General features: G+C 33.6%; 1 protein-coding gene across 1 annotated transcript; it reads right to left on the reverse strand.

Annotated features, from left to right (window-relative positions):
• Positions 1-452: 452 nt before the first annotated feature.
• On the reverse strand, positions 453-9,687 carry LOC112748341 (transcription factor PRE6-like). Its single transcript, XM_025796561.2, has 2 exons — positions 9,604-9,687; positions 453-921 (listed from the first exon to the last, which is right to left on the reverse strand). The coding sequence occupies exons 1-2, from the start codon at positions 9,685-9,687 to the stop codon at positions 769-771; spliced, it is 237 nt and encodes a 78-aa protein (XP_025652346.1). The 3' UTR covers positions 453-768.
• Between the last annotated feature and the right edge of the window lie 5,467 nt (positions 9,688-15,154).

Raw genomic sequence — 15,154 nt, forward strand, 5'->3', positions numbered from 1 at the left:
GAAATTTTGTCACGTTAGCATATCTTTTTTTGATTTTTCAGGGTATCTTAATAAGATAGAGTAAAGACTACTTCATTTAAGAGTTTATTGTTAGCCAATAAATTATTGTATGCACAAAGCAAAATTCGAATTCTTGACATTTGATTAAGTCGACGAATGAACTACAACTCGAGCACCCAACTTGATTGTCTTCACATTAGTTTTCTTTCAAGCATTTAAATAGCCCAAACTTATTTAGTTGTACTTTTGTTATATACTTCTTAGGACGTGTGAATAGGAGAATTATAAATAATTCTTAGGAATTTTAAAATAGAAATAGCATATTCCAATATTTGGTTTAAAGTTTGAAAAGCTATTTCTAAATAAGTTTGATTCTAGAAAATTAAAATACCATCATTTCAATTTCGACCTTCTCCTGAGTATATTTGATTCACATAAGAATAGAATCTGAGTAACAACAAAGATGAAGTCCGTTTATTTACGGCTAGAGAGCTGGTGAAGATGAAGATAAAGATGATTACAAGGTGTCACACTGAAACTAATAATCAGAGACTAACATATGGAGCCCATGTATGGAATAGCCCATTGCCTTGGTCTACAAACCAAACCCTACCCAGAGAAGAGCATATAATATATAATTTTAATTTAATAATAAATAAAGTGAGACATCCGAGACATGATGGACATACATGCACACTACACATATATATATATATATATATATATATATATATATATATATAAATATATTTATATGATATTAGATTATTACATAAGTAAGCTCCTAATAATGGCTGCTTGAGCACTGTTGGAGTCTGTGTTGGCCAAAAGCTCTGACAATCGGTCACTTAGATCATCAACTTCTCTGTGCAAGTTCTTGATGTAGTTGCAAGTCTCTTGCAATACCTTAGCTGCTGACACCTACAATAATAATAATTCCCGCGAAACAAGAACCAATAATAATATTTTTTACCTTTAAAATTATATATGTTCTTTACTATTATTTTCATAATAAACAATAAAAAAATTATGAAAGTAACAAATATTGTGGATAATTTAAAGGAAATAAAAAACAGAATATACGTTGCAATTTAATTTAATAAAAAGGTGAATACAATGATTTCTGTCATAATAAATATTAATATATATAATCAGTTATTAAATTAATTTATATAATTTTACAATATATTTTAAAGTGGTGAGTTGATGGATCGTAAAATAATTGTAAATATTATTGGGATGGGTTAAGCTAAGGGGCAAATAAAATGTGCTTGGTTTAGTATATGTGACCCAACGACGCGGGACCTCTATGTGTCAGTCTAAGCACGCAAGCCCATGTTATCTTACTACTCTCTTGTCACTTGGAATCATGCTCCATTTAATGTTTTTATCTTTTTCTTTTTTCTTTTTTTCCCTTTTTAATCAATTCGTTAACAAATTTTATTCTAAGTTATATTATTTTAAATACAAATATATCTGAACTCTCAGATTAGGCATTTTACCTATATCTGTATATAGCATTTATTGCTTTTGTTAATAATGGTTTGAAAATTAAATTTCATTTCAATAGATTTTAAAGCTAAGGCTTTTTTTTTCCCTTATGCATTATGAATTAGGAGTTTCAAAACCATTTATCAATTATAATGCGAAATCACAACAAAACACCTAGTGAAGTACTTTGGTATAGCATTGTATATATTAATTAATTCTAAAAAGAAAAAAATGTTTCAAGAGAGAGCCAAAAATAATTAATTATTTTGCAATATATAATTACAAATTTTATAAAACTTATTTAAAATCACAATTTATAAAATTAAAGTGTAAAATTAAATGGTGAGAGCTGTTAGATAATTTAATGAGTCCTACATATAATCATAAAAATCTTTGACTCAATAATATTTAATTCTTATTTTATATTTTACCATCATATTCTATATTTTATTTTAAAATATTCAAATCCAAATTAGAAATATAGTAGTAGGCAACAGAAAAGAGACGATAACATTCTTTAGATCCAACAATCAGTCGTTCCCCTCAATTATGATTTTATCCTTAAAATTTCAAGTTTTTAAATTAGTAGATCAATAAAATATTATTTAGACGTACATATGTGAAGAAATTTCTTCCGTTGCTATTTTCATAAAGAGAAAATATTTTGTGTTTTTAGGATATTTTGTACGATGAATGTAACAAACTAAACTTATCTGAGATGATTTTTATATTTTATCTAATAATATAAGAATTTATATCAATTTTAATAATAATAATAATAATTTGGATTTTTTAAATAATTCTGATAACTTCTAATTGAAGTAAAAAATAAATAAATACGTTTAATATATTAAAACAATAAAATTAAAAGAACTCAAAATACAGATAATACAGTATAAAAATCAATTTTTAGTATAAAAACCAATTTTTTGATACAAAAAGTTCTACTCTTAATTTAGTGTTCTTGTTGCTCAAGTTACTTTGGATCTTAGATTTGGATTTTGTTACTTTGATTTCTATTAATGCATTGAAGAATTTCATGTTCATTTTTGTCAATTGTTTGATTGTTGTTAATTTCTTGTAGTGGATATCTTTGATTTGAATTTTCTTCTCAATTTCACAATGTCTTTCATTCTTGTTCTCCAAGTGTTTGAGAAAATGTCAACTTTAACTATGGAGTAGACTTTAAATAAGATAAATAATAATAATAATAATAATAATAATAATAATGTTAATTACTGTAACCCCTTGAGGTTGGTGCTGCTGCTATGCTTCAAGTGCACTTGGGAGCATGAAACTTCAAACAAGTGGCCATGCTTCCCTCTCTACCAAGCACTTAACACTGACCTCAATTTGTTCTTTTCGTTTATTTTGTCTTCATTTGTCATATAACTCCTCAATTTGCAGAGGTGAAATTGTTGACCAGTCTCTCCTAATAACTAACACGTATATCCACAATTTGCTGCGTAATTATATATTTCTATTAATGTAAATGAGGTTTGCCTCCACTTTATCTATATTAGTATAATTCTTATAAAATAAATAAAGAAAAGGAAGAGGATATAATTGAAAAGGATAATGAGTGATGATTAAGAGTTATGGAATAACAATTTTGCACTTCATAAAAAATGATACAATATTACTTTTTATTTTATTTAACTGAAGTTTTCCATTAGTGCATGATAAAAAATTTGAAATTAGAATATTTTTAATTTATATTTCTGTACAATTAGTTTTGAAGACTTATTTAAAGGGGAAGGAATAATTGTGAAAAATTCTAAATACTTTCATCAAATAAATGTCAGATTTCGATATAATCTTAATTACGTTTTTACTTGAATTCTTTTATGAATATTAATTAAAATAAATAATTTAAACTTTAACGTAATAAGTTAGCCATACTTATTAAGAGAATATTTTAACAAATAATTTTATATTTAATTCTTAATTTTTAGATATTTTAATTCATGGTTAGAGATATAATTATTTAATTATATATTTTTTTTATTAAATTAAATTTTTAAAACAAATTGTTTCATGACACAATATCAAAAGATATTTATGCATAACAAGACGTGTATAGAAGAAGGTGCTATAATATTAATATTACTTCTCCCAAAATTTAAGTTAATAGAAAAAGGTGTATAGATGATTATATATATCTTTAATATGTTTCCTCTTATTAGAAGGCCACTTTTTTTTTAATTTGTTTGAATATTTGCTTTTGTTTATGCTAAAATTTTTTTTATATGATTAACAAGGTTCGAAATTTTAGGTCATGAAAATTTTCATATTATATTATGAAATTATTTTTTTTAAAATTTAAGTAGATAGACAAAAACACATGAATAATTATATCACTAATAGAAAATTATTACATAAACTATTATATCTCTAAAATTTTTCTTATGCAAGAACTTCTTTTTTGCATTTGCACAAATTTTTACAAAGATTTTCTTTTTTTTAAAGTAATAAGAATCGAACTTTAAACTATATCTTTAGCTCATAAAAATTTTAATATTATATTATAAAATATTTAATCTCCAAACTTAAACTAATAAAAAAAAATAGATATTATATCTCTAATATATTTTCTCATATAAAAAACTTTTTTTTGAGAATTAGCTGAATTTTTACATAAATCACATCATAAAAATAGTTATTTTTTAAGCTCAAACACGTAAAAAAAATAAAAAAGAATATAATTAATAATTGTATAAAAAAACTATACTATGAATTAATCAAAACTAACCTTTTTTGGGAGGGTTAGGTGAATTGTATAAATAAATTATACCTTGACTTAACAAAATTAACCTCAATGTGTTTTATACTTTATATACACAAAGTTCCATATATTCTCCAATCTGGTGGGTATATAGCAGTTAGCACACCAATACCATATGCATGTGTTATCTCGTTAGTCGTTATACATGTTTGTCGGGGCATCAAAATCCATTTCACTGTAACAAAGCACGTCTTTCCTGGCTGATTTTATGTACATTTGGGTTAACGACAAATTAAATTTGTTAAAATTATATTAATAAGCGAATTGATTAAAATCTTAACCATCACTACAAGGTTTTCGTTTTTTTGGCGTTTTCTTTTTTATCTGTAGTGGTTTAAATTTTTACAAAATGAATTTTAGCGGTTCTAAAAATCTCTAAAATTTGAGATGCTAAGAATTTTCTTTTGTGATGATTTTTCACTATCACTACTATTCCATTTAGTGACATTTTTAATTCCTTTGGGGAAGGGAGGTTATGCTGCCATTTTGTGGCAGTTTTTTTGTCAATGTTTGCCACATTTTAAAATTCTCACAAAAAAATTTTCAATTTACAAATAATTTGTTGTGCTATGAAAGTTTTAAACTTTTACAAATTTAATAATATTATTTTTTTAAAAAGCGCATATATAAATATTAAAATTACATTACACTACTAACTATTTTTCGTTTAAAAACAATATTTAAGTAGGACAAATTAAAAATTTAGAAGAATCAACATAGCATATTATTATCATTTTCCAATCTCATTAATTACAAAAAGGAAACATTAAACATAATATGTAAACGTGCATCGTGCTTGCCCATCCATGAATTTTCTCCGATTTTTTCAATGTCATTACAACACAATCTTTAGTTGCCTTCAATAGAAAACAATTATATATAATTAAAAAATGTTACTATAAGCATATATTAGGATCTACAAGAATCGGATATTTCACCGACAATCTAATCGTCAGTAAAAGATTGTCGGAGAAATTATAATTAGTAAATTCCGATCAATATTACCAACAATCAATAGTTATTGGTAATATTAATTTAATATTATCGACGGTATTAGTAAAATAAAGCGTGGAAAATATTTATTTTTAATGTATCGACGGTTGTCGATAATAATGTCATTAGAAAAAAATAATAAAATATTAATCCAATATTAATCGTTGTCGGTAAAAGTCTAAAATATATATTTTTTTAATTTTCTATAATGTAAATAATATATATACATACATTATTAGAATATATGTTTACAATTAAATTTCAATACAGCCAGTAAATGATATAAAATAGTTTTTATTCAAACTGAAATTATACAAATAGTAAATTCACAAGATTATTTGAAATTAAGATACATCAAAATAAGAAAAATACAAAAATATTATCAAAAATAAAAATACAAATACACTATATATAAACACCTAATGAGGTTGGTGGCATTGGTAGCAAAGAACCAGATGATGCTAGAGAATGTCTAGGCAGCAGAAAAGGTAGCATAGCTGTTGCATTGTTGTACAAGTTGCTCTCCAACTTCTCTCGCTTGAAAGAGTACATGTTTGTAACTGTATTCTTCCACTGGTCTAAATTGGATTGTTAGTGGAGGATGATCTCCTAGAGGCTCTTGATCCCCCTATCTCTAATGAGCTTGCTTCCATGCGTCCCGCTCTTGCTGGTACCGTTCCTCTAGCTCTAGTATCTTGTCCGATGTCACTGTAACTCTCGCTCCATGTCCTATTACAACTCCCTATTGGGTAGGGTAACTTGCTCCCTGATATCCACAACTCCGCTGGCAGTAAACTCAATATCAGAGAATCGTGGAGTAATCGTGGTGGATTGATGTCCCATGTTGAAAACCATCTCCCGCCTGTGGCTGCCGACTGTTTGCCTCCATATCTCATCCTTAGGTATGGGGGCGCTCAGGGCCCCTTGTACGATCTGAGTCGCATGCTCTTCATGGGTCCTTACTAGCCAATATCAAACTCAATTTGAAATCGAATAAAATTGATAAACATAGAGTTAAATAAACAAACGAATATAATTTATTGAGATATATTTGGGTTTGCTGAACTGACAGAAGCGTCTTTAGACTACTTCTCAACCCACTTCGTACGGTCTTCCTTCCTTGTGTTCGTCCTCTAAAAGACCTCGCTCTGACGAGGTTTGTGACCCAATTCGATTTCCTATTCGTAGGGTTTAGAATTTCAAGAAGTCATTATATTAGTTTCAACTTTATTAATAATAAAATAAACAAGTTAAATAAACAATTAAAACTTTAAATGATAAGAACCATCTTCTTCTCGATCTCCCTGTAGGTGGTGGACCATCCGGTGTGCATGGATCCATCGGTCTTAAATTATTGACTGGCTCGGGCCTTAGCCTAGATCCCTTAGTAATCCTTTGTGTTTTAGTACTCTTTTAGCTAGGCAAGTATATCATCCGAGATCCAATTTGTAGGAGCATCGTTGCTGCGAATATCTGCTAGCATCTACTGGAGGTGCGTGGCGGCCCTTACCCGCTAGGCATTGTACATCTTCTGCTCCACCCTGTGGACAAATTCAAAGTGGTGATACAATACCAAACACAAGTGAATCAGATTATCAATATAAGTTTATAATTTGAAGTCTAAAAAAAATACTTAATTACCTTAAAAAGTTACCACCAAAGATTGAAGATGGCATTTGGAGCCATACTAAATTTGGGTATGAACCACCTATAGTGGTTCTTGAAAACCAAACTAATCCTCTCTATCCCCAATCTTAGAGGGTCCTAACTATCATTAAGCAAATATTTTTTCACTATATATGCATGTTATACTATAAAACTAATTAAACCTGTAAATGTAAAACATACCAGTCACTTCCATCCCACACTAACCTCTATTTAACAGAATCTCTAGATAGGAAACCTCCTGAGGCTCCAGCTGTTAACTATGTCAGCTATCAGTACAAGAAAAATGCCCTGTTGTCACGCTTTTTTCTTGCCATGCTTCAAAAGTGTGGCTGAAAGGGGTCGATGGTCACCCTTTATGAGGGTGACAATTGATTAGTGATTTAGCCACATTTTAGATATTACACTTACCAAATCCTGGCCATAGAGAAAAATAGGCATGCTTTTGAAACGTGGCTAGATTTTTTTACACTTTGATTATGTAAAATTCATCGCTCTTTCTTTCCCTGGTAATGGCGCCAAAAACATGATGCCAATACCATGGTTCACAACTTCGCACAACTAACCAGCAAGTGCACTGGGTCGTCCAAGTAATACCTTACGTGAGTAAGGGTCGAATCCCACGGAGATTGTTGGTATGAAGCAAGCTATGGTCACCTTGTAAATCTCAGTCAGGCGGATATAAAATAGTAATGGGGTTTTCGAAAATAATTAATAAAATAGTGATAGAAATACTTATGTAAATCATTGGTGAGAATTTCAGATAGGCGAATAGAGATGCTTTCGTTCCTCTGAACCTCTGCTTTCCTGCTATCTTCATCCAATCAGTCTTACTCCTTTCCATGGCTGGCTTTATGTAATGCATCACCATTGTCAATGGCTACTTTCGGTCTTCTCTCGGGAAAATGATCCAAATGCCTGTCACGGCACGGCTAATCGTCTGGAGGCATCACCCTTGTCAATGGTTACATCCTATCCTCTCAGTGAAAATGGTCAACGCACCCTGTCACGGCACGGCTATTCATCTGTCGGTTCTCGATCATGCTGGAATAGGATTTACTATCCTTTTGCGTCTGTCACTACGCCCAGCAATCACGAGTTTGAAGCTCGTCACAGTCATTCAGTCATTGAATCCTACTCGGAATACCACAGACAAGGTGTAGACTTTCCAGATTCTCTTGAATGCCGCCATCATTCTAGCTTACACCACGAAGATTCCGATTAAGAGATCTAAGAGATACTCATTCAATCTAATGTAGAACGGAAGTGGTTGTCAAGCACGCGTTCATAGGGAATGATGATGATTGTCACGTTCATCACATTCAGGTTGAAGTGCGAATGAATATCTTAGAAGCAAAATAATATGAATTGAATAGAAAACAATAGTACTTTGCATTAATCTTTGAGGAACAGCAGAGCTCCACACCTTAATCTATGGAGTGCAGAAACTCTACCGTTGGAAATACATAAGTGAAAGGTCCAGGCATGGCCGAGAAGCCAGCCCTCAAAACGTGATCAATAGTCTCCTAAGATGAACAATGGATTAAAACTGAGACCAAAGATGTCTAATACAATAGTAAAAGGTCCTATTTATAATAAACTAGCTACTAGGGTTTACAGAAGGAAGTAATTGATGCATAAATCCACTTCCGGCTTGGTGTGTTCTTGGGCTGAGCTTGAGTGTTGCACGTGTAGAGGTCCTTCTTGGAGTTGAACGCCAGCATTTGTGCCAGTTTGGGCGTTCAACTCTGGTTTTGGATCCTTTTCTGGCGCTGGACGCCAGAATTGGGCAGAGAGCTGGCGTCGAACGCCAGTTTGCGTCGTCTATTCTTGGCCAAAGTATGAACTATTATATATTTCTGGAAAGCCCTGGATGTCTACTTTCCAACGCAATTAGAAGCGCGCCATTTCGAGTTCTGTAGCTCCAGAAAATCCACTTTGAGTGTAGGGAGGTCAGAATCCAACAGCATCAGCAGTCCTTCTTTAACCTCTGAATCTGATTTTTGCTCAAGTCCCTCAATTTCAGTCAGAAAATACCTGAAATCACAGAAAAATACACAAACTCATAGTAAAGTCCAGAAATGTGAATTTAACATAAAAACTAATGAAAACGTCCCTAAAAGTAACTAGATCCTACTACAAACATACTAAAAACAATGCCAAAAAGCGTATAAATTATCCGCTCATCAATACCGTTTTTCAAGCATGCCCATATCCTCTAATTATTTGGGAACCCTAAAAAAGCACAGTAACAAAGTTCCCACGAAAAATTTAGATTTTCCACCAATTTTTTCTCCAATACACTTTTAATGTTTTGTCACTAAAGAAAAACCTTAAAAAAACCTCAAAGAAAAATAATCTATATTCACTCTTCCTTCAACTCAGAAAAAACCTCTTCATTCATTCAACCACCATGAACCTTCTTCATCACTGGGAAGAGAAAAAACCTAGAGCTCATTATCACAACCTTCTTGTTCACAGAGCTTATCACAACCTTCTTCATTCAACCCGAATGCGCCAGCGCTCCCTCCAATCCTCGTTGCTCAACCTCCCTTTAACCCTCTCTCACAACCCTCCATCGGTGCTGCCTCCATCGGCGCGCCCTCTATTGGCACGCACTCTTGCTCGCAAGGCCTTCTTCGGTGCTCATTCTCTCTCATAAACCCTACCTCGGTGCGGCAAACTCTTTCACTCCTATCCCATTGCTGCCTCTCCTTCAATCGTCTCTTCTCCCTCCAAGGCTCCCCCCTCATCGGCACCTGTCGCTGTCTCTCGTAACCCTCATTGACGCTCAACCTTCACCATAACACAAGAAAGTACTCCTTTTTATTCTCTGTTTCTTTGTTTTAATGTATGCAAATTTGTTTGTTGTGTTACACTTTGGCCCTCAAATTTTGTAGAAATTGATATGCTAAAATTAATTAGTCTATGAAATTATAATATTACTATTAGGAGATAAACTATTTAACCAAATAAACGTGTGAGGCCTTTCATCTTTATCAGTTTCAAGCATTAAGGCATAGTTTAGGGACCTGTCTTTTCCTGGTGTAGCTAACTAAGTGAAATTTGGGTTGGGGAAAGAAGTATAGCCTTGAATATGATATCCCAAGGCATACATCCAAGAAAATCAAAGATAAAGTCAGTTTTTAGGTACCTACATCAACAGAAACAATAAACCATACAACTTATTTTAGATTTACCAGAGAGAAAATTGGTCTGTTTGATGTATTGTTCAACATCTTAATTTTGTGAATCATTTATGATCCTTCATTTAATTGAATTTATCCAAATTTTCAATGCAATTGCTGAACTGGAGAGTATTAAACCATTCATCATTAAATTTTTTTTGATATGGCATCACCTAATGTTTACAATCTAGTCATTGTTTAAATGGACCATGTAAGACCCTATATTTTTGAAAAATTAAATAATAAATTATTTATGATTTATTTTATTTATTCGAGAATATATTTTCAAAAATTTTTATATTAAATTGGGTATTTTCTTATTATTGATTTAAAGCTTTAGTGATTGAAAAATAATGAGGATTTTTTATCCTTTAATTTGAATATTTAGATTTTTAAATTTATTTTTATGATTTTAAAGAAAATTAATCTGATTATCTCTAATTATTAAATTAGATTATTTATTTAAAAATAATTTGTAAGTTAATTATTAAATAGTATTTTATAAATATTAGTATTGGATTAAAATTGGTTTTAAATTTCTCTATTACTCTTAATTTTATTAAAATTACCAAACTTTCTTTATACCTAATTTTTACCCTAACTTAACACTAACACAACACACACACTTTTCCTTAAACCCTAGCCACACCCCCATCCCCTTTGTTACACACACACACGAAAAAAAAAACAAAGGAAAGGAAGAAAAGGAAAAGAGAGAACAGAGAAAAAGGGAGAAGAAGGGAGGGAGCTGTGCCGCCACCGCACCCCGTCATGCCCAGCTCGCCGCCGCGTCCTGCTGCAACTGTCACCCGCATCACCATCAAGGAGAGGGATGTGTCACGCGAGGAAGACGAGTTGTTGCTGTGTGTTGTTGCCACGTCCCTGGTCACTGCCGAAGGTCTGCGTCGTCGACGAAGCCACTGCGCTGTTGCCTAACTTCTGACGTCATCACTGCTGCTGCTGGTGCGTGTGTACGTAAACCCCATACTGTTTGTACAACAGTAATACCAGTAAGTGCACTGGGTCATCCAAGTAATACCTGAGCGAGTTAGGGTCGATCCCACGAGGATTGTGGCTTGAAGCAAGCAATGGTTGTCTTGCAGGTCTTAGTTAGGTGGAATCAGAAGGAGTTGGATAAAGTATCATGAAACTATGAAAACATATAACTAATAAAGATATTTAATAGGAATAGAGTTGAGAGTTGGAGTTGCTTTGTCTTTCTGAATGAACTCTGGTATTACTGTCTTCCTTGCTTGTGAATGATCTTCCTCTATGGCAGGCTGTAAGTGATCAAAGCCATTGTCCGTGGTCATTGATCTCCTCTGCTACAGGTCAAACGCCATTACTCGTGGTCATTCAATCTGACAAAGGGTGAAGCTCTTAGCAAGTCATTCTCTTGGAAATCCTACCCAAAAGGCCACATACAAGGTCGAATCTTCCGGATCAGAGAATGCTGCTTCTTTGGATTCTTGCCTATACCACGGAGACCCTAATCTCCCCGAAAATTGGCTGATTTGGTGTCTCGAGAAGTCCACATTGAAATCATGGATTAACCGTTTGAGAGATATATAAACATAGCTGTTGGCTCGTGCTTTTTAGCCAAGTATTCACACGAACCCAAGTAGACGCGGGTGTTTGTCAGGCACGTTCATCTTAATGTGATGAACAGAGCTAATTGGTTAGATCATCCTATTCACTACGATGAAGATCGGACATACATCTTAGAGATAGATCAAACACAGATCGAAGAAGAAACAGTAATACTTTTATTAATTCATAGGACTTAGCAGGGCTCCTCCCCTCAACCTAGGAGGTTTAGAAACTCATACTAAAGTAAAAACAATGGTAAAACATGTATGATGCTCAAAGGAATTGAATAAGGTCTCTCATAAATCAAAGATTGTCTGAATTACATAGATAAAATTCCTTAAATACTAAACAAATGACTAGTAAGGGTAAAACAATCTATTTAGTGCTAAAATCCACTTCTGGAGCCTATTTGGTGAGTGTTTGGGCTGAGCTTTGATGAGATCCACGTGCTATGAGGTCTCTTGGGTGTGGAACACCAGCTAAGGGGTCCTTTTTGGGCATTTGTACATTGGTCTCTGCTCTTTGGGAGCTGGACGGCAGGAAGCTGGCGTTGGACGCCAGTTTTGGGCATTCTAATCCGAAGCAAAGTATAGACTATTATTATATATTTCTGGAAAGCTCTGGAATTCAGATTTTCAAAGCCGTTGAGCGCGCTCCATTTGGACTTTTGTAGCTCCAAAAAAGCTCTTCCAAATGCAGGAAGGTCAGATCCAAATAGCATCTGCAGTGCTTTCTCTGTCTCTGAATCAGACTTTTGCTCCAACTCCTCAATTGCAGCCAGAAAATACTTGAAATTGCCCAAAAACACAAAAGCTCATAGTAAAATCTAAAAATGTGAATTTAACACTAAAACCTATAAAAACTCAATAAAAACTAAACAAAAACTACTAAAAACTATATGAAAATGATGTCAAAAAGTGTATAAAATATCCGCTCATCACAACACCAAACTTAAACTATTGCTTGTCCCCAAGAAACTAAAAACATAGTAGGATAAAAGAAAATTAAGATGCAATAAATTTTTAAGTTTCAAATGAAGCTTAGTTAAAATTAGATGAGTGGGACTTAGTAGCTTTTTGTTTTTGAATAGTTTTGGCATCTCACTATCCATTGAAACCCAGAGATGTTGGCATCCTTAGGAACTTAAAATCCAGATGATATTATTGACTCTCTTAGTTAAGCTTATTTTGATTCTTGAACACATCTTTTTAGAGTCTTGGCTGTGATCCTAAGCACTCTGTTTTCTAGTATTACCACCGGATACATTCATGCCACAGACACTTTACCTGGGAGAACCTTTTCAGATTGTGACTCAGCTTTGCTAGAGTCTCCAGATAGAGGTGTCCAGAGTTCTTACGCACACTCTTTTTGCTTTGGACCACGACTTTAACCGCTCAGTCTCAAGCTTTTCACTTGAGACTTTCACGCCACAAGCACATGGTTAGGGACAGCTTGGTTTAGCCACTTAGGCCATGATTTTATTCCTGTGGGCCCTCCTATCCATTGATGCTCAAAGTCTTGGGCCCTTTTACCCTTGCATTTTGGTTTAAAGGGTTACTGGCTTTTTCAATCTGCCCTCATTTTCCTACATTTTTGGGTAGTAATGGATTTTTCTTTTTATTTTTTTCTTTTTCTTTTTCGCCATTTTTTATTTCTTGCATGCATATAATTTTTTTCTTTTGCAACATACTTTTTCTTTTGCTTTTTGCTGTTTTTTCTTGCTTCAAGAATCAATTTTCAGATTTTTCAGATTATCAATAATATTTTTCCTTTTTTCTTATTCTTTCAAGAGCCAACATTCATAAATTTCAACTTCAAACATGCACTGTTTAATCATACATTCAGAAAATAAAAGCAAATGACACCACATCAAACTAATTAAACTATTCTTATTTTAAACTTGAAATTCATGCATCTCTCAGTTCTTTTCAGATAAAAAAATTTATTTAAGAAAGGTGAGAGATATATGGAACATTTTATAACTTAAAGACATCAAATGCAAATGATCATGCAACTAGGACAAGAAAACAGATAGAAAACAGAAAAATAAAGGAAATGAATAAAAAGAGAACGAGTCCACCTTTAATGGTGGCGTCTGGTACTCCTCCTTGAGGATCCAATGTGCTGCTTGATCTCTTCGATGTCATCCCTTTGCCTTTGTTGCTCTTCCCTCATAGCCCTTTGGTCTTCCCTTATGGCTCTTTAATCTTCTCTGATTTCATTAAGGGTGGTGGCATGTCCTTGATGCTTCATCCTCAATTGCTCCATGTTAGTGCTCAATTCTCCAAGAGAAGTTTGCCATTGATCCCAATAGCTTTGGGAAGGAAAATACATCCCTTGAGGCATCTCAGGGATCTCATACTGAGGCGGATGCACTGGATCTTGTGTGTGCTTTCTAGTTTGCTCCATTCGCTTCTTAGTGATGGGCTTATCCTCCCCAATGGAGATATCTCCATTTATGACAATTCCACTTGAATTGCATAAGTGACAGATGAGGTGTGGGAATGCTTATCTTGCATTGGTGTGAGGTTTCTCAGCTACCTTGTATAGTTCTTGAGGAATCACCTCATGAACTTCCTCCTCAGTTCCAATCATGATGCAATGAATTATGATGGCTCTGTCAACAGTCACTTCTGACCGGTTGCTAGTAGGGATGATGGATCTTTGGGTAAACTCCAACCATCCTCTAGCTATGGGCTTTAGGTCAACCCTTCTTAACTGAATGGGCTTGCCTTGGGAATTCCTTTTTCACTGTGCGCCTTCTACACAGATATCTGAGAGCACTTGATCCAATCTCTGATCATGGTTGACTCTCCTAGTGTAAGGATGAAGGTCTCCTTGCAATAGAGGCAAGTTGAACGCCAACCTCACACTTTCCAGGTTGAAATCTAAGATTCTTCCTCGGACCATGGTGATCCAATTCCTTGGATTTGAGTTCACACTAGTGTCATGATTTTTGGTAACCTATGCATTAGCATAGAACTCTTACACCATGAGAATCCTAACCTCTTAGATGGGATTGGTTACGACTTCCCAACCTCTTCTCTGGATCTCTCTTTGGATTTTCGGATACTCATTTTTCTTTAGCATGAAAGGGACCTCAGGGATCACTTTCTTCTCAGCCACTACTTCATAGAAATGGTCTTGATGAGCTTTGGTGATGAATCTCTCCATCTCCTAAGATTTGGAAGGATTGGCTACTACCTTTCCTTACCTCTTCTTAGAGGAGTCTCCAACCTTGGGTGCCATGAAGGGTAATGGAAAGAAAAAAGCTATGATTTTTCAAGACCAAACTTAAAATTTTGCTCATCCTCGAGCAAAAATAGATGAACGGAGAAGAAGAAGAAAATAGAGAGAGGGAGAGGGAGAGAGAGGTCTCGGCCTTATGGGGTAGAGAAGGTATGAGAGGTGTGTGTATGAAGGGGAATGGAGAGAGGTATTT

The sequence above is a fragment of the Arachis hypogaea genome, chromosome 15, assembly GCF_003086295.3.
Source record: "Arachis hypogaea cultivar Tifrunner chromosome 15, arahy.Tifrunner.gnm2.J5K5, whole genome shotgun sequence".
NCBI classification, from domain to species: Eukaryota; Viridiplantae; Streptophyta; class Magnoliopsida; order Fabales; family Fabaceae; genus Arachis; species Arachis hypogaea.

Bases quoted from the DNA above. Each gene is read 5' to 3' on its own strand.
- LOC112748341 (XM_025796561.2), bottom strand. From the start codon at position 9,687: ATGAGGGGGGAGCCTTGGAGGGAGAAGAGACGATTGAAGGAGAGGCAG. The intron at 922-9,603 runs GTAGGGTTTATG...TTATTATTGTAG, and splicing joins AAAGAGTTTGCCGCACCGAG to GTGTCAGCAGCTAAGGTATT.